The sequence below is a fragment of the Mandrillus leucophaeus genome, unplaced genomic scaffold (assembly GCF_000951045.1).
Source record: "Mandrillus leucophaeus isolate KB7577 unplaced genomic scaffold, Mleu.le_1.0 Scaffold109, whole genome shotgun sequence".
In the NCBI taxonomy this organism is placed as follows: domain Eukaryota; kingdom Metazoa; phylum Chordata; class Mammalia; order Primates; family Cercopithecidae; genus Mandrillus; species Mandrillus leucophaeus.
In genome coordinates, this window is record NW_012099098.1 from 1,669,604 (window position 1) to 1,694,603 (window position 25,000).

At 45.1% G+C, this 25,000-nt stretch overlaps 1 protein-coding gene across 1 annotated transcript in view; it reads right to left on the reverse strand.

Moving 5' to 3' along the window:
- STXBP1 (syntaxin binding protein 1) overlaps positions 1-25,000 on the reverse strand; it is a 91,145-nt gene that overhangs the window by 41,267 nt on the left and 24,878 nt on the right. Inside the window, exon 2 of the mRNA XM_011988341.1 lies at positions 900-949. Coding sequence (XP_011843731.1) covers positions 900-944 — 45 coding nt within the window. The 5' untranslated portion in view covers positions 945-949. The remainder of the gene's footprint in view (positions 1-899; positions 950-25,000) is intronic.

Genomic DNA, 25,000 nt, shown 5'->3' on the forward strand with positions numbered 1-25,000 from the left:
AAAAAAAAAAAAAAAAAGAGTTCCCATCGGACGGCCTCCCCTTGTGGGTGGTAAGGACAGATGTGCTGGTTAAAACAAAGGCCCCGGGTGAGACTTCAAAATCCTCCCATACTAATCAGCTCTGTTGTTCCTAGGCCCAATGCACTTGAAACTGCATGGGCTTTTGACTGCAGGAAAACTTAAGGGCTTTCTTGGTTGGTATAAATCCTTCAGCAACATGCAAAAAAATCAAGTAAAACTGCACACTCTTCTGGCCAGTATAATTCTCAACCTCAGACAACCAAGTAGTCCTTAAAATGCTGACTTCATGCATAGGGGGCAGCAGGTGCCACTCCTGTACCACCCACTCCAGGAACCCGGCCCATTCTCAGTTTGATTGGCTTAAATACTTCTTTCAAGTACACTATAGTTTCCAGCATTGCTCTCAATGTTATATGAATAAACGAGCTTACTATTTTTGTCTTATGTAGTTACAGTTCAATGAGGATAGACCAGATGAGGGCTTTGAGCCCAAACTGTGCATGGACTCCATGGAGATGCTTTATGGCCACAAAGGGGCAAGAAGGCCTCTTCTTCCTCTCCCAGAGCCAGCAGAATTATACCTTCTTCTGCTTTACCTAACGGGTTCCAGGTAATGTTTTGTTTGAACTAAAGAGTCAGGCACTGCTAACTGCCTGACAAGGTGGTCTTTAAGATAAGCTTTATGACACACAGACCTCTTAACTAAGACCATATGCAATGTGAGGCAGAGCAGATCACCTTTCTCCAATCCAGGAGCATTCTGTATCTCTGGACAGCAAAAGCCGTCATTCCTGCCTACAACTTTCCTCCAACTCCATCCCCTTCTGATTTTTCCATGTGAACTCACCTTAAGCCCATTAACTGTACTTTCTACTCACCTTCCATTCCCCCTTCTTCTTAACCTTCTTTATCACATCGTGCATAATCTCTAAAAAAAGAGAAAGAGAGAAAGAGAGAGAGGGAATTAATGTAATATCAAAGACTTCTACACACCTTAGGCTTTGTGTTTCTGAATCATGCAATTCACCAACTGGTTTACTGAGCCATAATCAACCCACCATAAAAATAGTTCTCAGCTGGGCACGGTGGCTCACACCTGTAATTGGTGCTAGGGATTCAGTGATGAACAAGACAGCACTTTGGGAGGCTGAGGTGGGCGGATCACCCGAGGTCAGGAGTTCGAGATCAGCCTGGCCAACAGGGGGGAAACCCTGTCGCTACTAAAAATACAAAAATTAGCCAGGCGTGGTGGCATATGCCTGTAATCCCAGCTACTCGGGAGGCTGAGGCAGGAGGATGGCTTGAGCCTGGGAGGCAGAGGTTGCAGTGAGCCGAGATCGCACCATTGCACTCCAGCCTGGGCGACAAAGCAAGACTCCGTCTCAAAAATTAAAAAAAAAAAAAAAAAAGTTATCTTCCAGTCTCCTTAATTCAGTGGTTTTCAAACTTTTTGGTCTCATAACTTCTTTATACTCTTAATTATCGTATTGGAAATTAAACTGAGAAATTTTTAACAATATTAATTCATTTAAGATGATAATAAACTTGTATGTTAACATAAATAGCATTTTAATGAAAAATAAACATATTTGTCATAATAAAACATTTTTAGGGAGATGGCTGGCATTGTTTTACATTTCTGCAACCCTTCTTAACGTCTGGCCTCACAGACATTCTCCTGTCTACTTCTGGATTCTCCTATCTGCTTCTGCAGCCAGTATGTCCTGAAATGTATAACATCTGGGAAACTTCGCCGTGCCCCGTGAGAGAATGAAAATGAAAAGGCAAACCACATCTTGGTCTTAGTATGAAGACAGTTTTGACCTCATGAACCCCCAAAAGGGCTCGGATTTGAGAACCACTACCTAAAGTTAAGTGGGTAAAAGGCGGTGACAATGCCTCAGGCCGCATGAGCCCTCCTCAAGCTCTAAAAACAGATGTGAGGAGCAGTTGTGAAGCGTTCCCAACCCTGAGCACATCTCCTGAGCACTCTCATCCCCAAATCACCATTTTGATAAGCCCCATTACCTAGAACACCACACACACACACACACACCCCCTCCCCACACACACCCCGACCAGCTGTGGAGGCTCTATAGGAAAGTCCACTCTTGCTACTCTGTAAACCCGAGTAACACACACCCAGAGCAACCTGAAGGGCAAGAGCTGTTGTCAGCACGTATGCTTCAAACAGTTAGACAATTATCTAGGGCTTAATGGTTCCTAAATCTGCTTTTGACTATCTTCAGTAATCACTGAATCATAGTAAATACACACACACACACACACACACACATACACACACACACACAGAGCAGTAAACTTGGAAAACACAGAAAAGCATAAAGAAAAAATTCCAGCCAGGCACAGTGGCTCACACCTGTAATCCCAGCATGTTGGGAGGCCGAGGTGGGCGGATTACCTGAGGTCAGGAGTTCGAGACCAGCCTGACCAATATGGTGAAATCTCGTCTCTACTAAAAATGCAAAAATTAGTTGGGCATGGAGGTGTACACCTGTAATCCCATCTACTCAGGAGGCTGAGGCAGGAGAATTGCTTGAACCCAGGAGCTGAAGGTTGCAGTGAGCCAAGATTGCACCACTGCACTGCAGCCTGGGCAACAGACCCAGAGACTCTATCAAAAAAAAAAAAAAAGAAGAAGGAAGGAAGGACGGAAGGAAGGAAAGGAAAAAATTCCATGTATTAGTGATGTACTTAAAAACAATCAGACCAGGTGCGGTGGCTCATGCCTGTAATCCCAGCACTTTGGGAGGCTTAGGTGGGCGAATCATGAGGTCAGGTGAAACCCCGTCTCTACTAAAAACACAAAAATTAGCTGTACCTGGTGGTGTATGCCTGTAATCCCAGCTACTTGGGAGGCTGAGGCAGGAGAGTCACTTGAACCAGGGAGTCAGAGGCTGCAATGAGCCAAGATCATGCCACTGCACTCCAACCTGGTGACAGAGCAAGATTCCATCTTAAAATAAAAAAGATTAGAAAAAAAAAAAAAAACAATCAGGCAGGGTGCAGTGGCTCACGCATGTAATCCCAGCAGTTTGGGAGGCTGATGGGGGAGTATCACCTAAGGTCAGGAGTTCAAGACCAGCCTGGCCAACATGGTGAAACCCTGTCTCAACTAAAATACAAAAAAATTAGCCAGACGTGGTGGTGCGCACCTGTAATCCCAGATACTCAGCAGGCTGAGGCACGAGAATCGCTTGTACCCAGGAGGCGGAGGTTGCAGTGAGCCGAGATCCAGCCACTGCACTCCAGCATGGATGACAGAGTGAGACTTCGTCTCAAAAAAAAAAAAAATCGAAAAGAAGAATTATCTGTAATCATGTCAACTTGAAATGCATAATTAACATTTTAGTTTATTTCATACTAGTTTTTTCTATGCACTTTTACATAGTTAAGATCATGTTGGCCAGGTGTGGTGGCTCATGCTTGTAATCCCAGCACTTTGGGAGGCCAAGGCAGGCAAATCACTTGAGCCCAGGAGTCCAAGACCAGGTTGGACAACATGGTGAAATCCCATCTCTACAAAAAGTACAAAAATTAGCCAGTCATGGTGGCGTACACCTGTAGTCCTACCTACTCAGGAGGCTGAGGCAGTGGGACTGCTTGAGCTAGAGGCAAAGTTGCAGTAACCCAAGATCACCCCACTGTACTCCAGTCTAGGTGACAGAGACTCTGACTCAAAAAAAAAAAATGCTATAGAGATATATATATATATAATTTTATATTATGCTTTTTTCACTTAATGTACTCATTTCACCCATTTTAATAAAAATGCTTACTAGGATTTTAATGCCTGCATAATCTGTCCATAGTCAACAATATTCCCAATAGCCATTTAGACTACTTCACATGTTTCAGTGTAGTGAAAAACTGGAAACCAATATATCCATAATAGGGTAGTGGTTAAGTTAATTAGGTTACATTTGTACAACGGAATACCATGAACCCATTGGAAGTAATAATATGGGAAAAAAATACGTACTCATTCATTCAGACTTTCACTCAATAAGCCTTTGTTGAGTAACCGCTACTTGCCAGCCATTGTGCTAAGCCCTGGGAATGAACAAGATACTATGCTGCTCAGCTCCTGTGGAGCTGCTGCTCTAGGGAAGGAGGCAGTCACTAACTGAAAAGAGCAATTGCATCTTCTCATAAGTGCTCCGAAGTAAATAAATAAGGTGCTATGATTTTTTTTTTGAGACGGAGTCTCGCTCTGTCGCGCAGGGTGGAGTGCAGTGGTGCAATCTCTGCTCACCGCAAGCTACGCCGCCCGGGTTCACGCCATTCTCCTGCCCCAGCCTCCCAAGTAGCTGGGACTACAGGCACCTGCCACCACGCCCAGCTAATTTTTTGTATTTTTAGTAGAGACGGGGTTTCCCCGTGTTAGCCAGGATGGTCTCGATCTCCTGACCTCGTGATCTGCCCACCTGGGCCTCCCAAAGTGCTGGGATTACAGGCGAGAGCCACCGCGCCCGGCCAATAAGGTGCTATGATTTTTAAAAAGGGTGTGGGCAGCCTACTTAAATAGGGGGTCAGGCAAGGCCACTCTAAGCAAGTTGGACCTGACAAGGAAGATGTCAGTCAAGAACTAGGAAAAGGAGAAGGAACAGCACAAAGTCTTGTGGAAAAAGGAAAATGAGATTGACATTTTCTGGGAACTGAAGATGATATACACTGAGGTTGGAGGCCAGATCATACAGAGTCTCATAGTCTTTGGTAAGGAGTATGATTTTATCTGAAGGGCATTGGAAAGTCATGGAAGGTAAGGATGTGATCTAATGTGCTACAGAGAGATAAGAAGGAGCGGGCAAGAACGGAAGCAGGGAGTGGAGTCAGGAGGCCTATCCAACAGTCCAGGCATGACAGTGGCAGAGGAGATGGTGAGAAGTGGGTAGATTGGATATACACTGTGGAGGTAAAACCAACAAGGCTAGCTGATACACTGGATGTGGCAGAAAAGAAAAGAAACACAGCTAACACCCAGATTTTTGGTTTAAGACAAGAAAGTGATGTAGAGACATTCAGAGAGTTTTAGAGGGAGGAGAACTGGTCTGTAGGAGAACATCAGGAGTTCTATTTTAGTTGTTTTAAGATTGAGATGTCTAGACACATTCAAGGGAAGATGCTAAATAGGTAGCTAGAGTTAGCTCTTTGGCTTGGAAGCACAGCCTCAGCTGCAATGAAACACTGGGGACTTATCAAATAGAGGCAGGAGGGAAGGCTGCAGAAAATGACTCTGACAGGAGCAGTGAGATGGACAGACACGGTCTTTGTGGACCTTGACAAGCATTTCAGTGAAATGGTAAGAATGAAGCCAGACTAAAATGGGAGAGGAGGAAGACAAGACAGACAACAACTCTTAAGAAGTTTTGCTTTGGCTGGGCGTGGTGGCTCATACCTATAATCCCAGCACTTTGGGAGGCCAAGGCAGGTGGATCACGAGGTCAGGAGTTTGAGACCAGCCTGACCAACATGGTGAGACCCTGTCTCTACCACAAATACAAAAATTAGGTGGTAGGCCTGTAGTCCCAGCTACTCGGGAGGCCGAGGCAGCAGAATCACTTGAACCTGGGAGGCAGAGGTTGCAGTGAGCCAATTCTTGCCATTGCACTCTAGCCTGGTGACAGAGCAAGACTTTGTCTCAAAAAAAAAAAAAAAAAAAATTAGCCAGGTGTGGTGCCGCGTGCCTGTAGTCCCAGCTACTAAGGAGGCTGAGGCAGGAGAATCGCCTGAACCTGGGAGGTGGAGGTTGCAGTGAGCTGAGATCACACCACTGCACTCCAGCCTGGGCGACAAAAAAAAAAAAAAGAAATTTTGCTTTAAAAGGTAGCAGAGAAAAGGCATGAAAACTAACAGGGTAGACAAACACTTGGATGCAAGGGTAAGATTTGTTTGTTTTTAAAGATGCGAAAGATTATAGCATTTTTAGTGATGCTGGCAATAAGTCAAAAGGGAAGGGGAGACTGACGATGCAGGAGAGAGGATGGAGCAATGGAAGACTGAAGTCTCTGAAGAAGAGGAAGGAGTTGGAGCTGAGACACAAGAGGAAAGCCTGACCTGGGACAGGAGGCATCCTGTGTGAAGGAGAGGAAAGCCGCAGATGGGCTTGAAGACACGGTGGCAGAGGTGAGGGGTTTCCTTGTTGGAGATGAAGTCATTGGCTGAGTGGGGAAGGGGTGTTATATATGGAAGCTTTGAAGAAAGAAGGTATCACATATCTTCCCAGAGACTGGGAAAGCCAATTTACTATGGAAATGTTTTAGCATTTACAGACAGTACCAAGGACTAATTTGACAGTCATGACCGTGAATTTAAAGTTAAACCAGGCAGCTTAATAATGGTTTTTCCCAATAATGTTCGGCTGTCCAGGTGCAAGAAAGGCCAGTTTCAACTAAGGTTAGAGTTTTCATATATGAGTACAAAAGAGGAAGAAAATGCTCAAAATATATGGCTAAGGGGGAAAAAGCATGCTACAACTATTTTTAAAGCAGATATGCATAGGAAAATTAGAAAAACTCATACCAAAAGCTTATTTTTGTGCAATAAAGTTATAATTAATCTTTACTTGCCAATTTGTGCCTTCCAATGTTGTCCCAAGCTTTCTGCATAAGAAAAATGCTCTCAAAATAATGTGTCAGTGAACATCTTTGTGGCCAGGGCTTTTCTTAGCACAAATTCTTCCATTAGGGTAGCTTTCTGAGTATGGAATAAATTGGTAAAACATCTACATGTTCTGGCCTCCTGATAAATTCTGCTGAATTACTTTCCAAAAGTATATCTCCCACCCTCACCAGTACTATGTGGCTCTCCAAATTAACATACTAACTGAAAAAATATCTTGAGGTTTACTTATATTAATCTTTGCCACAATGACAGCAGAAAACAGTATATTTCACTCTTTATTTGAATGTATTATATTATTGAGGATGAATGTATTTTCTTGCCACTAAAAATTAATATAAATTCACTGAAAAAAATTAAGTCACCTTTTGATAGGGAAAGGCAGAGATACAATCAAAAACTAAAACCAAGTACTACAAGTGTTAAAAGACACACATAAATTACCGCTGCAGCTGCCACCGTTCCTAGGAAATTATTTCCTTTCCAGAGTTCTCAGGGCATATATTTGTCCTGGGTATTGTTAACAGCTGATTCTAATCCTGCCCTACATTTTTCTAATCCAATACCGAAAAGGAAACAAGGATTAGAGCTCGGTTTAGCATTAAGAATCAAGTAGCCTGGGCTACCTCCTCACAATCCCGGGCAATCGCATTTCATCTCCTTCCTAAGTCCTCTTCATGTGGAGAGAAACAATGAAGTCTTCTGAAGCGGGTCCAGCCAGGAGGTCTTACTTCCGCATACCAAACCATGTGTATCTACAGCCAAATGCCTGCTCCACCACCCATCTAGTCTACAGAGATGTGTTCAAAAGACTGGGGCAGCTTCAATTTCTCCATAATACTGAAGACCCTAGTGGACTCTGCTTCCTTCATGACCAAATGAGTAAGAAAGCAGGTTCCTTCTCAGCCACATTCTCTAGGTCCTGGGTGACTCCCGACCTTGACAAATCTCTGCCATGTCCTGAGAAAAATGACCGGTGGTCTAAGATGATCTGGGACATCTTCAAATGCACCCAATATTTCAATTGGAGTCCCAAAATACAGGCTCCAGGGATCCAAGGCTTGCAGCTCCCTATGAAGCCCCACCCTCACAGCCTAGGAGGGACTCACAACTGCCCTCCAAGTGACACAAGCCAGATGCCCGATGCCCTGAGCCCAGGGCACATGCGAACACCTGAAGTAGCATGACTAATATTAGATGAGTCAGAAGCTTAGGAGAAGAGAAGCCAAAGTCCTCAACACCACAGGTGATTCCAAGATTCCACACGGTAGCCCCAGAGCACCACACTGCCCAGGACAGAGGCACTGGGATCCACTTTCCCCAGGTTGGGAGAAGTTGCCTCCATGCTGCTGAGGCCACTAAGAGAGTCCAACCTCAGCCCACAACTCCCCACCTCTTTTTACCAGTCCAGAGTACAGGGAATTTCCAGAGTTATTCTGGTTCAACAGTAGACGTTCTTCTAAAAGGCATCTTCTTGACTGAACTCCTGGGGTCTGAGGGGGTAATGCTGGCTGCTCAAGCAGAAGTCACCCCAAAAATGCCCAAGGAAGCGCTAAAGTTAGACCAGGGCTGACATCCATGTTCAGGCATTTGCTGGCTGTGTGACCTTGGCACTTTTTTTTTGAGAAGAGGTCTCCCTCTATCATCCAGGCTGGAGTGCAATGGCAAGATCTCGGCTCACTGCAACCTCTGCCTCCCGGGTTCAAGTGATTCTCCTGCCACAGCCTCCCTAGTAGCTGGGACTACAGGCACGCACCACCACACCCAACTAATTTTTGTGTTTTTTGTAGAGATGGGTTTTCGCCATGCTGGCAGGGCTGCCTTCAAACTCCTGACCTCAGGTGATCCACCTGCCTCAGCCTCCCAAAGTGCTGGGATTACAGGTGTGAGTTACTGAGCTACCGCACCTTGCCAAGTTTAAAACATTTTAAGTTTCAGTTTTCTCATCTGCAAAATTAAAATTATAATACTCTAGTAGCCTGTTGTGAAGATTGAGATAAAATGCTTACTTAGTCCAGTGCCACATATGAGGCACTCTGCAAAAAGCACCTCTTGTGACATCACTATAAAAGCATATTATTCATACAGAGAAAGAAGAAAATTATGAAATATAACTTCCACCAATCAAGATTTTTAACATAATGTAAAAATCCTTAAGAAAACAACTGTGGCCGGGCACAGTGGCTCATGCCTGTAATCCCAGCACTTTGGGAGGCTGAGGTGGGCAGATCACTTGAGGTCAGAAGTTTGAGACCAGCCTGGCCAACATGGTGAAACCTCGTCTTTACTAAAAATACAAAAATTAGCCAGGCGTGGTGCTGGGTGACTGTAACCCCAGCTACTCAGAAGGCTGAGGCAGGAGAATCGCTTGAACCTGGGAGGCGGAGTTTGCAGTGAGCTGAGATCAAGGCACTGCACTCCAGCCTGGGCAACAGAGTGAGACTCCGTCTCAAGACAAAAAAAAAAAAAAAAAAAGGAAACAAATGTTTAAAATAGTTTTTAAATAAGCATAAAGATATTCAGATAGCAAATTACATGGATATTTCACCAAAAATTTCAAAACTTCTCTGATCTGCAATAAACATGTGAAAACATTTTTGGAATACTGGCACTATCACACCAACGTATACAAATCCTAAATGAAAATATAAAGTTTGGCCCGGGCAACATGGCAAAACCCCATCTCTAGAAAAAATACAAAAATTATCCGGGTATGGTAGCTCACGCCTGTAGTCCCAAATACTCAGGAGGCTGAGGTGGGAGGGTCCCTTTGAGCCTGAAAGGCAGAGACTATAGCAAGCCAAGATCATGCTGCTATACCACTCCAGCCTGGGCAACAGAGTGAGACCCTGTCTCAAATGGGAAGGATGGAAGGCAGGAAGGCAGGAAGGCAGGAAAGCAGGAAGGCAGGAAGGCAGGAAGGCAGGAAGGGAGGGAGGAAGGGAGGGAAAGAAAGGAAAGAAAGGAAAGAAAGGAAAAAGAAAGAAAGAAAGAAAATATAAAGTTGAACATAAGGACCCCTGTTCCCTTCTGAGAGGGCAGAGAGTGGCCCCTGGCTATCTGTGAGTTAATGCTCAAGCACAAGCAGAGGCCCACAGAAAGCCAAAGGCATTTTAGTCACAACAGGGCATGCAGGTCTGTGTTTTAAAATTGTTATTATTTAACATGTATTCAAAAATTCAGTCAGATGAGCAAATAAAATGAGTTACAATATTGGTAATATTGATAAATATCTGCAGAAATCAAAATGATTAGCAACATTACAATATTTAGTAAGGCAGCAGATAAAAAATAAATACATGGCTGGGCGCGGTGGCTCATGTCTGTAATCTCAGCACTTTGGGAGGCCAAGGCGGGTGGATCACCTGAGGTCAGGAGTTCGAGACCAGCCTCAAAATGGAGAAACCCCGTCTCTACTAAAAATACAAAATTAGCCAGGCGTGGTGGTGCATGCCTGTAATCCCAGCTACTCGGGAGGCTGAGGCAGGAGAATTGCTTGAACCCGGGAGGTGGAGGTTGTGGTGAGCGGAGATCGCGCCATTGCACTCCAGCCTGGGCAATAAGAGCGAAACTCCATCTCAAATAAATAAATAAATACATACATACATAAAAGTCAAGAGGACTTTTCAAACAGCAGCAATAACCAGATTATAGGAAGAGGGCTCACTCTTTACCAGTTTACACTGGGCTGGGACTCAGCCCCCAAAGGTTCACTCTGCTGCTGGAAATTCTGCTCTGGAGCAACACGTCTGGGTAGTCTGTTCCTCTTTCCTGACAGCAAAGACAGCAACCAAGTTTTTTTGAATGTCTTGTGCGGGGCTGAAGGGTCTCCTTGATAAACAACTGCATCTTCCCAGGTGGAATAAGTTAATGTTCAACAAGATTGCAGGAAATGGCGCAAATACTTGAGAATAAGCCTTCCAAGTACTCTCAAGATTCCTTTCTTGGAAATATCATTTATACAAACACTATTGGTAACCTAATTATAAACCACTGTAACCTTTTGCCTTTACGTAGTTCTTTTTTTTTTTTTTTTTTTTTTTTTTGAGATGGAGTTTCACTGCCCAGGCTGGACTGCAATGGCATGATCTTGGCTCACTGCAACCTCCACCTCCCAGGTTCAAGTGATTCTCCTGCCTCAGCCTCCTGAGTAGCTGGGATTACAGGCATGTGCCACCATGGCCAGCTAATTTTGTATTTTTAGTAGAGAAGGGGTTTCTCCATGATGCTCAGGCTGGTCTCAAACTCCCGACCTCAGGTGATCCGCCCACCTCAGCCTCCCAAAGTGCTGGGATTACAGGTATGAGCCACCGCCCCCAGCCTATGTAGTTCTTAATAATATAAAAGTAGCACATTCTTGTAAAAAAAAAAAAAATCAAACGATATATAAATACACGGTGAAATTTCCCTCCCTACCCCTACTCTTGCAAGGAAAACAACCACTAACGGTTTCAGGTGTGCCCTTACAGATCCTTTCCTAGGCACATACACCCAGGTGTAGGGAGGTATGCACATGTACACAGCTCTTTGGGATATTACACATACATAAATTGTTCTGCAATTATATTTTCTACTCAATATATTATAGACTTTCTCTTGTATCATTTCACACAGACCTACCACATGCTTTTAAACTACATAGCATTCCATAGTATGAACATACAATAATTTGCACAAATCTCCTTAAATGTATTCATAAGACAGTCTCTACTTGGAGGCCTAATGACTTATTCCAATCAAATTAGTGAGGACTTTATTGTAAACATAAACACTAACACAGGAGGCGAGTAAAATTTTTTTGTCTATGTCACCTTGTGGCCTGGGGAGGCGAAGTAATTTTCAACGATTCTTCTTTGGGGTTTGAAAACTTTAATGTTGGAAAGAACCTTAGAGATCAGCTAAGGCCACGTCCCAGGTCCCAGGTCCCAATCTGGGGACTGAGATGCTCCCTGCAGAAGCCAGCCATCTGGAGTGGGTAAGCCACTAACTGGTCACTCTAGCATGAGCAGAAACTATTCTCTGGACCCCATCCGCATGTTCTTCCCACTGCACATGTCGTCTCTTTGGCGCTAGCATGGGCTAGACTCTGACACTGAACCCAGCTGTCCTTTGCTGTGCCATATTGCTATGATCACCTTGATAGAGTAAAGCAAAGGGATTCAAATGGGTTTTAGAGCCAGATGGTTAAAGTTCAAATCCCTGCTTCTCCACTCATTAGCTGTGCCATTGGGCAAGTTATTAAATCTCTGTATGTCAGTTTCTCCATCTGTAAAATGGGAAGGACCACTAATGTCTCATAGGGGTATCATGAGGATTAAATAGGTGACTGCCTGTACAGCATTTAGCTCAGTGTTTACAACAGTACTTAACCCTGTTGGTTATCACTGGCCCCATTATCACCTATTTTAAATAATATTTCTACCTTCCCAGTAAGGAAGAATCTAGTGATTTACTGTTCCTCCATGGGGTTTGTAATATGTTTCCTGTCTTCCTATTTTTTCTCTGCATACATTTTTCACATCTATTCCACAATATTTATTGAACACCTGCTATGTGGCAGACATCCTTCTAGGCATCAGAAAGACCATGATGAGCAAGCTAAACAAAATGCCTACACTCTGGTGTGGAAGGGAGAGACAGCCTATAAACACGAAGAAATAAACACCATCGCCTCAGAGAGTGCTCAAAGGAAATTTGACAGTTTAATGAACTTGCTGGGGGCTTGGAAGAAGGTCCACCATCTGATAATTCCCCTATTGCTAATTTTTTAACCAGTGTCTGATTGAGATATTACAACCTTAGCCAAAATATTTTTCAAAGCTCTTATTAAAGAAAAAACCTGGCCGGGCGCAGTGGCTCACACCTGTAATCCCAGCACTTTGAGCGGCCGAGGCAGGTGGATCACAAGGTCAGGAGTTCGAGACCAGCCTGGCCAGCATGGCGAAACCCTGTCTAAAAATACAAAAATTAGCTAGGCATGGTGGTGCATGCCTGTAGTCCCAGCTACTAGGGAGGCTGAGGCAAGAGAATCACTTGAACCCGGGAGGTGGAGGTTGCAGTGAGCCTAGATCATGCCACTGTACTCCAGCCTGGATGACAGAGTGAGACTCCATCTCAATTAAAAAACAAAAAGAAAAGAAAAAGAAAAAACTCAGCTGGGCACAGTGGCTCACGCCTGTAATCCCAGTACTTCGGGAGGCTGAGGCGGGCAGGTCACTTGAGACCAGGAGCTCAAGACCAGCCTGGCCAACACGGTGAAACCCCGTATCTACTAAAAATACAAAAATTAGCCAGGTTTGGTGGCAGGTGCCTGTAATCCCAGCTACTAGGGAGGCTGAGGCAGGAAAATTGCTTGAGCCTGGGAGGCGGAAGTTGCAGCAAGCCAAGATTGCACCACTGCACTCCAATCTGGGCAACAAAGCAAGACTCCTTCTCAAAATAAAGAAAAAACTCAATCATTAATTTACTCTCAATAACCAAAAAAAAAAAAAAAAAAACACAAATGCCCATAATAATAGCAATATCTGAAATGTATTGAAGGTTGACTATATGGGAGATAGTTCCTTATGTGTTTTACATATATCATCTCATTTAAAGCTCCCAGCAGTCCTCAGAGGTTAAGAATTATATCACCTTCATTTTACAAAGTAAAACACTGAGGCTCAGAGAAATAAAGTATCTAGCAATTGCACAATAAAATGCACTAACCACTTGCAGCCTATAGAGGATACAAACAATATATAAATTAATTTCTTTACCTTAAAGAAAGAAGGCATTACACCTTCAGCGCAGTAAGATAAAATGTTACTGGACCCTCATGCACTGCTGGTGAGAATATAAAATGGTACAGCTCCTGTGGAAAACAGGCTGGCAGTTCCTCAAATAACCAAACATAGAGATCCAGCAATTCTATCCTAGATACATATCCTAAGGACATTAAAACGTATGTTGGCTGGGTGTGGTGGCTCATGCTTGTAATCCCATCACTTTGGGAGGCTGAGGCAGGTAGGTCACCTAAGATCAAGAGTTCAAGACCAGCCTGGCCAACATGGTGAAACCCTGTCTCTACTTAAAATACAAAATTAGCCAGGTGTGGTGGCATGCACCTGTAATCTGAGCTACTCGGGGCACTGAGGTAAGAGAATTGCTTGAACCCGGAGGGCAGAGGTTGCAATGAGCCGAGATAGTGCCACTGCACTCCAGCCTGGGCAACAGAGTGAGACCCTGCCTCAAAAAATAATAATAAATAAATGTTAAAAATAAATAAATAGGCCAGGCGGAGTGGCTCATGCTTGTATTCCCAGCACTTTGGGAGGCTGAGACGGGCAGATCGTGAGGTCAGGAGATACAGACCATCCTGGCTAACACAGTGAAACCCCATCTCTACTAAAAATACAAAAAAATTAGCCAGGCGTGATGGCAGGCGTCTGTAGTCCCAGCTACTCGGGAGGCTGAGGCAGGAGAATGGCGAGAACCTGGGAGGCGGAGCTTGCAGTTAGCCAAGATTGCACCACTGCACTCCAGCCCGGGTGACAGAGCGAGACTCTGTTTCAAAAAAACAAATAAATAAATAACTTATGTCTACACAAAGACTTGTATATGAATGTTCCTAGCAGCATTATTCATAATAACCAAAAAGTGGAAACAACTCAAACGCCCACTGACGGGTGAATGGATAAGTGCAGTATACAATGGAATATTATTCAGTCATAAAAAGGAGTGAAGTACAATAAATGTCGTCAGACCAAAGAACCTTTAAAACACACTAAGTAAAAGAAGACAGTAATGGCCGGGCGCGATGGCTCACGCCTGTAATCCCAGCACTTTGGGAGGCCGAGGCAGGCAGATCATGAGGTCAGGAGATCGAGACCATCCTGACTAACATGGTGAAATCCCGTCTCTACTAAAAATACAAAAAGTAGCCGGGCATGGTGGTGGGAACCTGTAGTCCCAGCTACTCGGGAGGCTGAGGCAGGAGAATGGCGTGAATCCGGAAGGCGGAGCTTGCAGTGAACCGAGACTGCACCACTGCACTCCAGCCTGGGTGACAGAGCGAGACTCCTGACTCAAAAAAAAAAAAAGAAAAAAAAAGAAGGCAGTCATAAAGGACCACATATTGTGTAACGCCATTTAGATGCAATGTCCAGAACAGGCACAGCCATAGAAATTGAACGGAGATTAGTAGTTGCCTAGGCAGGAGAAATGGGGGTTTAGGGGTGACATATAAGGAATATGGAGTTTCCTTCTGGGGTAATTGAAAATGTTCTAAAACTGATTGTGATGATGGACACACTGTTCTATTAATAGACTAAAAGCCATTGAATTGTACACTTTAAATGGGTGAATGGTATGGTATGTGAATTATATCAATAAAGCTGTTTCTAAAATCATTAGAGAGTTTTAGATAAAAATTTAAAATTCAAACTCAAAAAACTGGCTGGGCACAATGGTTGTAATCCCAACACTTTAGGAAGCCAAAGTGGGAGGATCGCTTGAAGCCAGGAGTTAGAGACGAGTGTGGGCAACAAAGCAAGACCCTGTCTCTAAAAAAATTTTTTTAAAAACAAAAACAAAAACAAAACAAATGCAGTGATGCTTAATATAAAACTGTTCCATAGCGCCTTCATTTGAAGACAGTAACTCTATCAACAGTTTGTTATCTAGAATAATTTACTATAATTTTATATCTAAATTGTATTTGTGGGAAGTGGGAGAGACCAAAATAGAGATCTCAAATTGTCAGCCTCAGGGCAAGCACTGGGTATCACTCCCTGTTGAATGACAACTAATTAGCCTGGTTATAGTCTGAGAACATTTCTATTTAGGTTTGATTTTTGGATAATGGGTAGTGAGAAAAAAGGGTAAGGGCTAATTGTTTGGAGTTGTCACAAGCTTTAAAACGTGTAGAGATGGGTGAACAATGATTTGATTACATCGGCCTACTGAGCACACCCAAAGATTGCATAAGACTCAAATGTCCAACCCTGTAACATACAAAACCTAGTTTACTGCCAATATCCGGGAGAGTGCCTGATGATAAATGCCTAGTATCCAAGAAACCAAATCCTAACCTCGGACCCATAAAGATACTGGGTAGGGTTACAGAAATGACTGTTTACTTTCTCTTTTAAGGGAGAGTCTCATTTTTTATCTTATATCCCTGTTTCATAAGGTTTGGAGCCAAAAAGTGAAGGAGCTAGAAAATCTCTAAGCAAAGCGTCATGAACCTTCGAAGTGATTAGTAAAAAACCAAAATCTCAGCCACAGCCAGGAGTAGTAGCTCATGCCTGTAATCCCAGCACTTTGGGAGGCAGAGGCGGGTGGATTACCTAAGGTCGGGGGTTCAAGACCAGTCTCATCAACATGGAGAAACCCTGTCTCTACTAAAAATACAAAAAATTAGCCGAGCATGGTGGCACATGCCTGTAATCCCAGCTACTCAGGAGGCTGAGGCAGCAGAATCACTTGAACCTGGGAGGTGAAAGTTGTGGTGAGCTGAGATCATGCCATTGCACTCCAGCCTGGGTAACAAGAGTGAAACTCTGTCTCAATAAAAAAAAAAAAAAAAAAACCTCAGCCAGGTGCAGTGGTTCACGCCTGTAATCCCAGCACTTTAGGAGGCCGAGGCAGATAGATCACCTGAGGTCAGGAGTTCGAGACCAGCCTGACCAGCATGGTAAAACCCCATTTCTACTAAAAAAATACAAAATTAGCCGGGCATGGTAGCTCATGCCTGTAATCCCAGCTACTTGGAAGGCTGAGGCAGAAGAATCACCTGAACCTGGGAGGCGGAGGTTGCAGTGAGCTGAGATCGTGCCACTGTACTCCAGCCTGGGCAACAAGAGTGAAACTCCATCTCCAAAAAAAAAAAGAAATCTCAAACAGGGACTAATGGAGATGAGAAATAGGAGTTCCTAGGTATATGTTAGAGGCAGCAGTCACCTCCCCTCAGTTCTAAAGGGAAATTATTTCTTCCTTATGTTGTCTGACACAATGTTCCTTTGGATAAAAGGAGCTGTGAAGTTACAAAATACACACAAATGGAAAAATCAATCAAAAATGGAGACCAAATAATTCATATCTTCTTAAAATCAACAGCTTATTGTCATCAATACTATTGAGTTATGTTGATATTTTGAACCAAAAAGACCAAAAAAAGACAAAAATTGTGAAACAGTAACCTTCCAGGGGAGCAAACACTACTGTCACCATATAAAGCTCTGCTATGTAAGGACACCTTTAAAAGAAAAGACTGGAAAATGAGGACCATTTTTATATACCACAGTGATACTAGCATTCAGTTATTTGGGAAGCCTGGGCCAGGCACTATGGCTCACATCTGTAATCCCAGGACTTTGGGAAACCGAGGCGGGCGGATCACTTGAGGTCAAGAGTTCAAGACCAGCCTGGCCAACATGGTGAAACCGCATCTCTACTAAAAATACAAAAAATTAGCTGGGTATGGTGGTGCACGCCTGTAGTCCTAGCTACTCAGGAGGCTGAGACAGGAGAATCACTTTAACCCAGGAGGCGGAGGTTGCAGCGAGCCGAGATTGTGCCATTACACTCCAGCCTGGGCAACAGAGTGAGGCTTCATTTCAAAAAAAAAGATACATGACTACAGCTGACCAGGAAAAAGAAAGAAACACAAAAGAAAGAAAAGACATTGCCCTTATACATTACCAACAGCAGCAGACCCCATCTCTTAATGCCCACTTGGCCTGTCAACCTGCATCTGTCCCTGTTTTTTTGTTTGTTTGAGACAGAGTCTCACTCTGTTGCCCAGGCTGGAGTGCAGTGGCACCATCTCGGCTCACTGCAACCTCCGCCTCCCAGGTTCAAGCAATTCTCCTGTCTCACCCTCCCAAGTAACTGGGATTACAGGCATCTGCCACCAAGCCCAGCTAATTTTTCTATTTTTAGTAGAGATGGGGTTTCTCCATATTGGTCATGCTGGTCTTGAACTCCTGACCTCAGGTGATCCACCCGCCTCAGCCTCCCAAAGTGCTGGGATTACAGGCGTGAGCCACTGCGCCCCGCCACATCTGTGTCTCTGAAAAAAGCTTATGCTCCTACTACAGACTCTACGATGGCCGCAGGAATTCCTCCTTCAACTGCAGAAACCCAGAATATGTATCTTGATCTTGGCAGAAACCCAAGATGTGGCCAGCATCTTAAATTGGTAGATGCAGCATTTAATGGCTCCAAATCACATCTCTTGGCTTGAATGGGAGTTTCCCTAAGGACTTAAAGATGAGTCTAAAACTAGAGAGAGAGGAAAAGAACGGAGTGTTTCATACAATCCCAGAAACCCAGCAGCAGACGGGAGACATAAGATCACCTAGTCCAGTGGGGCCCGGTACAGTGGCTCACACCTGTAATCCCAGCACTTTGGGAGGCTGAGGTGGGTGGATCACCTGAGGTCAGGAGTTTGAGACCAGCCTGGCCAACATGGTGAAACCCTGTCTCTACTAAAAATACAAAAAATTAGCCTGGCATAGTGGTATGTGCCTGTAATCCCAGCTACTCAGGAGGCTAAGGCAGGAGAATCACTTGAATCAGGGACGTGGAGGTTGCAATGAGCCGAGGTCACGCCATTGCACTCCAGCCTGCCTGGGCAACAAGAGCAGAAAAAAAAAAAAAAAGAAAAAAAAAATCACCTAGTCCAGTGGTTCTCAACAGGGAGTGACTTTGCTCCCCCAGGGGGAAAGTCAGCATTGTCTGGATACATTTTTTATTGTCATAACTAGGGGATGCTATGGGAATCTACAACTAGAGGTGAGTAATGTTGCTAAACATCCCACAAGGCACAAGCTCATCTGGCCCAAAATGTCAATAGTGCCAAGACTGAGAAATTCGGATGCAGCCTATCTTATAAAGAAACCGAATCCAGGAGAGATCACATGATTTATCCATGACAATGGTGGTGACAGTCATCTTATTCTTTTCTTTTTTGAAATGAGTCTCACCATGTTGCCCAGGCTGGCCTCAAATTCCTGGGCTCAAGCAATTCCCCTGCTTCAGCCTCCTGAGTGGCTGGGACTACAGGTACGTGTCGCCATGTTCAGCTCTGTCTTATTTTCAAGTCCCAGATTCTGACCAGCCCAATCTGTTCTGCTCTAAGATTGAGCCTGCTTCAGATCTACAGATCTGAGATATTAGGAAATGTTTAGTCCCGCGCAACATGACAAGGCCATAAGCTCACACTCCCTCTGGAACCCTCAGTTCAGCCGTGCTATAGATGTCAAACCCGTGTAAGACAAAAGCCCCAGGGAAGCTTCCAGAAGGCAGGAAATGCCCCACCCACCCATCCACACACACAAAGGGCCAGTGTTAGGAGGGCTGCTTCCTTTCCCCAACCTGTGGAACTGGCTACAGTGAGATACCAGGAAAAGAAAACATCCTTTTGGGGTTGGGGCCAAAGATCGAGCACAGGAAGGAGGTGGAGCTCCAGGAAGAGAAGCCGCGAAAAATCCAAAAGAAACACAGGGCGCGCTAATGCTCATGAATATGCAGGCTGTGCGATTTCTCAAGCAATTTCCATATTTTATAGTGAAGATTCTGCTTCTTACGGTATAAAATTGGTTTATTCATTCTGCAATGCCATGATTTGCTGTTTTTGAATTCCCCTGCTAGCCCATTTTCCACCTCATTCTGTTATCTCACATTACATCACATTTGAGCTCTTGGTTGATCATTTTATGTTAGAATGATGAATGGTTTTGTCTGTGCTGGTCTTCTTTACCGATATGCTACACTTGTCTTTTCTCCTCATAGAACATTTACAAAGTTTCCACATGATCTTTCTTCTCCCTTTCCACTGAAATCATCTAGACCAGAGGCTGTTCTCTCAGATCATCTATCTACTTGTATCAAAAGCACAGGCAGGGCAGTCTCTGACTCCCTTCCCTGTGCCCCTAAGGCATGATTTGAATATTCCCCTTGTGTGTTGGGATGAAGGTCTGCGCTGCCTGCCTTCTGCCAGGGGCTGAGTGGGTGGTGGAGAAATGACCGAAGCTTGTCTCTCTACACTGTGTAATTTAGTTAAAAGTTCTGTATCAAAGGTTGCTCCGGTGAGGATGTCTCCTGGGTCCGTGAGGGTCGGGATGCCTCCCGGCTCCGGGAGAGTGTATCCAGTCTGAAGGCATGACCTTAGGCCTCATCTGAGTTCCTGCTTCGAAGTGAGCTGAAGGCTAGTTCAGCATTAAATTCCTGGATTTGTGGTGTTCCAAAACTCTTTCTCTTAGGAGACTCTACTTCGTCTCAGTGAGAAAGAAAAAGAAGTGGCCAAAAGAGCCAGAGGCTCTGCTATGTTAAGAAACTTGGGGCTGGGCACAGTGGCTCATGCCTATAATCCCAGCACTTTGGGAGGCCGAGGCAGGAAAATCACCTGAGGCCGAGAGTTCGAGACTAGCCTGACCAACATGGAGAAACCCCGTCTCTATTAAAATTATAAATATTAGCCATGCATGGTGACGCATGCCTGTAATTCCAGCTACTTGCGAGTCTGAGGCAGGAGAATCGCTTAAACCTGGGAGGCAGAGGTTGCAGTGAGCCAAGATCGTGCCATTGCACTCCAGCCTGGGCAACAAGAGCGAAACTCCGTCTCAAAAAAAGAAAGAAAGAAACTCGGGTGTGGTGGTCCCCAGTCTCTGGCTGGTGGCTACTCCCCTCCTTCCTTCCTGGAATGCAGTTCTTACAAAAGATAAAGTTGTGTTTTTACATTCTGAGTCTGTTGTCTTATTTTCTACAATAGATGTGTGCTAACTGACTTAGCAGGTCCATGAAAGAGGACTCCTAATCCAGCAGTAGGGAGCAGTGAAAACCAACCAAATGTACACAGCAGAATCCTCAGAAGTTTCAGGAACTGGCAGCACCAGTTCCAGGTGCCTCTGGAACTTAAAAGAATGGGAGGGGCATCAAGCTTGTTGAGAAGCCACTGTCAGCCCACCTCATCCAGTCAGTTCCCAGAATTCTGGTAGCCAGACCTTTACCTCCCAGACAGCAGACAAAAGGAGACCTCTCTGGGGAATCAGAGACCAAGAAGAAAGATCTAAACATGCTGACACTGGGGGTTCTCCAACAAACAGCCCATCCAGATCAGGCCCATCCACAAGGTGAGCGCTCCCAATCAGTTTGTTTTTGTTTCTGTATTGAGACAGGGTCTCAGTCTGTCGCCCAGGCTGGAGTGTAGTGTTGCAGTCTCAGCTCACTGCAACCTCCGCCTCCTGGGTTCAAGCTATTCTCGTGCCTCAGCCTCCTGAGTAGCTGGGATTACAGGTGCCCACCATCACACCTGGCTAATTTTTTGTATTTTTACTAGAGACAGGATTTCAACATGTTGGCCAGGCTGGTCTTGAACTCCTGGCCTCAGGTGATCTGCCCACTTTGGCCTCCCAAAGCACTGGGATACAGGTGTGAGCACCTGGCCTCGTGACTTTTTTTAAGGGATCTTCTTGCTAGTCAATTAGTGATTATAGAGGAATGAGCCAGTGTCGCCCCCCAGGTAATCCACCCTAAGATTACCTAAGGGAAGGCAAACTGGAAAACATTCTCAGTAGCCACACGATAGCCTCATCCTAAAATCCTGAAGCAGCACTTTGACCCACAATACAAGGAGGTCTGCAGATTAAGTGATTTTTAAGGGCTCTGCCTCACTGTAGTCTATTGTTTAAAGCCTGTAGTGTGAAATCCTCCCAGAGCTGAGGGTGACTCTTGCTCACCACCAGTGTTTTGTTTTCCTCAAGTCCTTAGCAACTGGAACCATCAATACCAATGTGTCCAGAGACTGGGCAGGGGGCCTCCTCTCCAATGCTATCCTGGCCACACCAATGCTCAGAAGAAACTGACAGAAGAGATCAGGGAGTTTGGTTCACCTTGTCATACCCAGTGTGGGGGTTCCAAAAACCATTTAAGCCTAAATGTTCTTCCTTTTTCCTCCCTTGGCTGCCCGAATGAAGGCTTCTACTGCCATAAAGGAGGCTCATGAGGCTCATCTGCGACTGGATTAGAACCAACTAGAGTCCTGAGCCACATCTAAGCATAGAGTAAGTAGCCTTTCTGCCTCCACACACTCCTCATGGCTTATACTTGCCATTGCGACTCTACACTGGTGTGGAACATGAAGGTAATACTGTATCCCCAACAGCTACAGAGAAGAAAAAAATTGGCCAATGTGATCAAGCTAATAGACTAGTGCAATCTGACTTCCTACTCTGGGTCATGGTCTGAACTAGATGCTTCTAAGATCCTTTCCAGAATCAAGATTCTACAATTTGATGCCATCTTTTTATTATTATTATTTTTGAAATGGTATATTAGTCTATTCTTACGCTGCTATTAAGAAATACCTGAGACTGGGTAATTGATAAAGAAAAGAGGTTTCATTGACTCACAGTTCCGCATGGCTAGTGAGGCCTCAGGAAACTTACAATCATGGCAGAAGGCACCTCTTCACAGGGCAGCAGGAGACAGAATGAGTGCCAGCAGGAAAAATGCAAGACGCTTATAAAACCTTTGGACTCACTCATTACCTGAGAATAGTGTGAGGGAAACTGCCTCCATGATTCAATTACCTCTACCTGGTCTTGTCCTTGACATGTGGGGATTAGGGGAATTACAATTCAAGGTGTGATTTGGGTGGGGACACAGAACAAAACCATAGCAGACAGGGTCTTGCTCTGTCCCCCAAGATGGAGTGCAGTGGTGTGTCATGGCTCACTGCAACCTTGACCTCCTTAGCTCAAGTGATCCTCCCACCTCAGCCTTCTGGGTAGCTGGGACTATAGGCGTGTGCCACCATGCCTGGCTAGTTTTTGTACATTTTAATTTTTATTTATTTTTATTTTTTGGTAGAGACAGGGTCTCGCCACATTGCTCAGGCTGGTCTTGAACTCCTGGGCTCAAGCGATCCACCCACCTCAGCCTCCCAAAGTACTGGGATTACAGGCATGAGCCACCACACTCAGTCAATCTGATGCCATTTTACCACAGCATAAAGTCCAAATGCTCAGAGTTTTGCACGTTGACTAACTATAACCATTTCCTCATTTCCTCCTCAAAACAATCCTGAGCAATGAAGTTAACACAGGCAAGTGTTGTCTAAAACACAGGGGCAACACCACAGACAGGAAAACTCCTGAGAAGTTTCCAGCGGCCAAGCCTCCCAGCCTAGAGAGTGGGGGCTGTTCCTAAACTGGAGCCTCCTGGTGGCTGGCTCAGCTTGCTCTTGCTCAATTTGAGGTTGGGTCCCACGAGTCACAAAATCATAGACATTGCTGTGAGCCTCGCCTTCCCCCTCAGACTCTCGGGCCTGCTGGCTGCTTTTCCTGTACCTGTTCTGTAAATGCCAGTGTCCCGCAGGGTGGGACCTCTGCCCTCTTCTCTCACTCTCCTGTACATCTGACCTGCCCACACTCTGGCACTGGGTGACTGCCAACGTCAAGCATGTCTGCCTGCTGCCTGTTAGCATCCCCGCTAAGTGGTCCACAGGACCTGAAGCCTGTGCCTACAAAACCTTATCTTCCCCCACAAACCTGTTTCTTCTCCGCCTCTCATCTCAGTGCACAGCATGACCTTCCAACCAGCCGCCCAAGCCAGAAAACTGGGACTCATTTCTGACTCCTCCTCTCCTCTTCCGGCACAGCCATCACCATGACCTGACCCTTCAGCACCCAAAGATGCCTTCAAGTTGGGGTCCCCCTCCCCACCCTGCTGCTCTCTCCCTGGCATAAATCATCATCCTCGCCATTACATCCCCACCCAGGACCAGCACCACAGCCTCCTCCCTCTCACTGCCTCCCGCCCACTCTGTACACAGCAACCAGACAGCATTCTGAACTCACTTCTAACCATGCCTCTCCCGGATTCAAAACCTTCAGTAGCTTCCCACAGCTGCTGGAATAAAGATAAACGACCTTACCAAGGCTAAGCAGGCCCTGACACCTCCCCGACTGCTCTCCACACACTCCCCACAGCTCCAGGCAGCCAGAGTCTGTCTCATTTTCTTGCCAAGCTTAGCCCTTCCTCTCCCGAAGGCCCCACGGACTCCATCTCCTGCCTGGCTAACTCATCATCCTGCAGGTCTCACTCTGCCCTGCTCATGCCCAGGTCTTGCTGGGTGCTTCCCACATACTCCAGCATCACCTATATTGCCCTGTCAGGGCACATTCCTGCTGCATCACCACTGCCTGTCTAAACCCCACAAGGACCCGGTCTACTTAAACACGACTATATCTGCCGCCTGTGTGGCACAGCTTCTGGCACACAGAGAGATGGCACAAATATTGGTTGGATGAATGAAAACAGTTGATCCCAGACCCTACTGAGCCATGCTGAAATGAAAACAGACTATAATTTACGGTCCTGGAGTTCTTGAACATCTCAGAAGAGCACCAAATAACGGGTCGCTACTGGAGACTCAGATTCAAATCTGTATGAATTTGAATTCACACAGCCCGGCTCCAAAGATTTTTTTTTTTTTAATTTTGTTTGTTTTTCTCCACTTTTCCTTATCTCCTTCTAAATTTTTTTCTTTCCAAGAATAAAACAGGTTTTCCTACTGTAATAAATACTTAATATCTCATTCACTTCCAATAAGGTTTGCTCTTAGACTAAATAATTAGTAGACATTAGTGAAAGGTAGAGGCTGGGCGTGGTGGCTAACACCTATAATCTCAGCACTTTGGGAGACCAAGGCAGGAGGATCATTTGAGATCAGGAGTTTGAGACCAGTCTGGCCAACATGGTGAAACACCGCCCCTACTGAAAATACAAAAATCAGCGAGGTATTTTGCTGCACATTCAATGCGCTCTTTTTGGATAGTAGGTGGCGGGCGCCTGTAATCCCAGCTACTCAGAAGGCTGAGGCAGGAAAATAACTTGAATCCCAGAGGTGGAGGTTACAGTGAGCTGAGATCGCTTCACTGCACTACAGCCTGGGTGACAGAGTGAGACTCTATCTCAAAATAAATAAATAAAACAAAGTGAAAGATAGAGATGGGTGGATGTTGAAAAGAAAAAAGTTAAAGATCAGGGCGGGTGCTGTGGCGCATGCCTATAATCCCAGCACTTTGAGAGGCGGAGGCGGGCATGCTGCTTCAGCTTGGAAGTTCAAGACCATCCTGGGTGAAATGGTGAAACCCCAACTCTACAAAAAATATAAACATTAAAAAAAAAAAAATCAACCAGGCATGGTGATGCATGCCTGTAGTCCCAACTACTTGGGAGGCTGAGGTTGGAGGATGGCTTGAGCCTGGGAGGTTGAGGCTGCAGTGAGCCAAGGTTATGCTACTGTACTCCAGCCTGAGTGACAGAGTGAGACTCCACATCAAAAAAA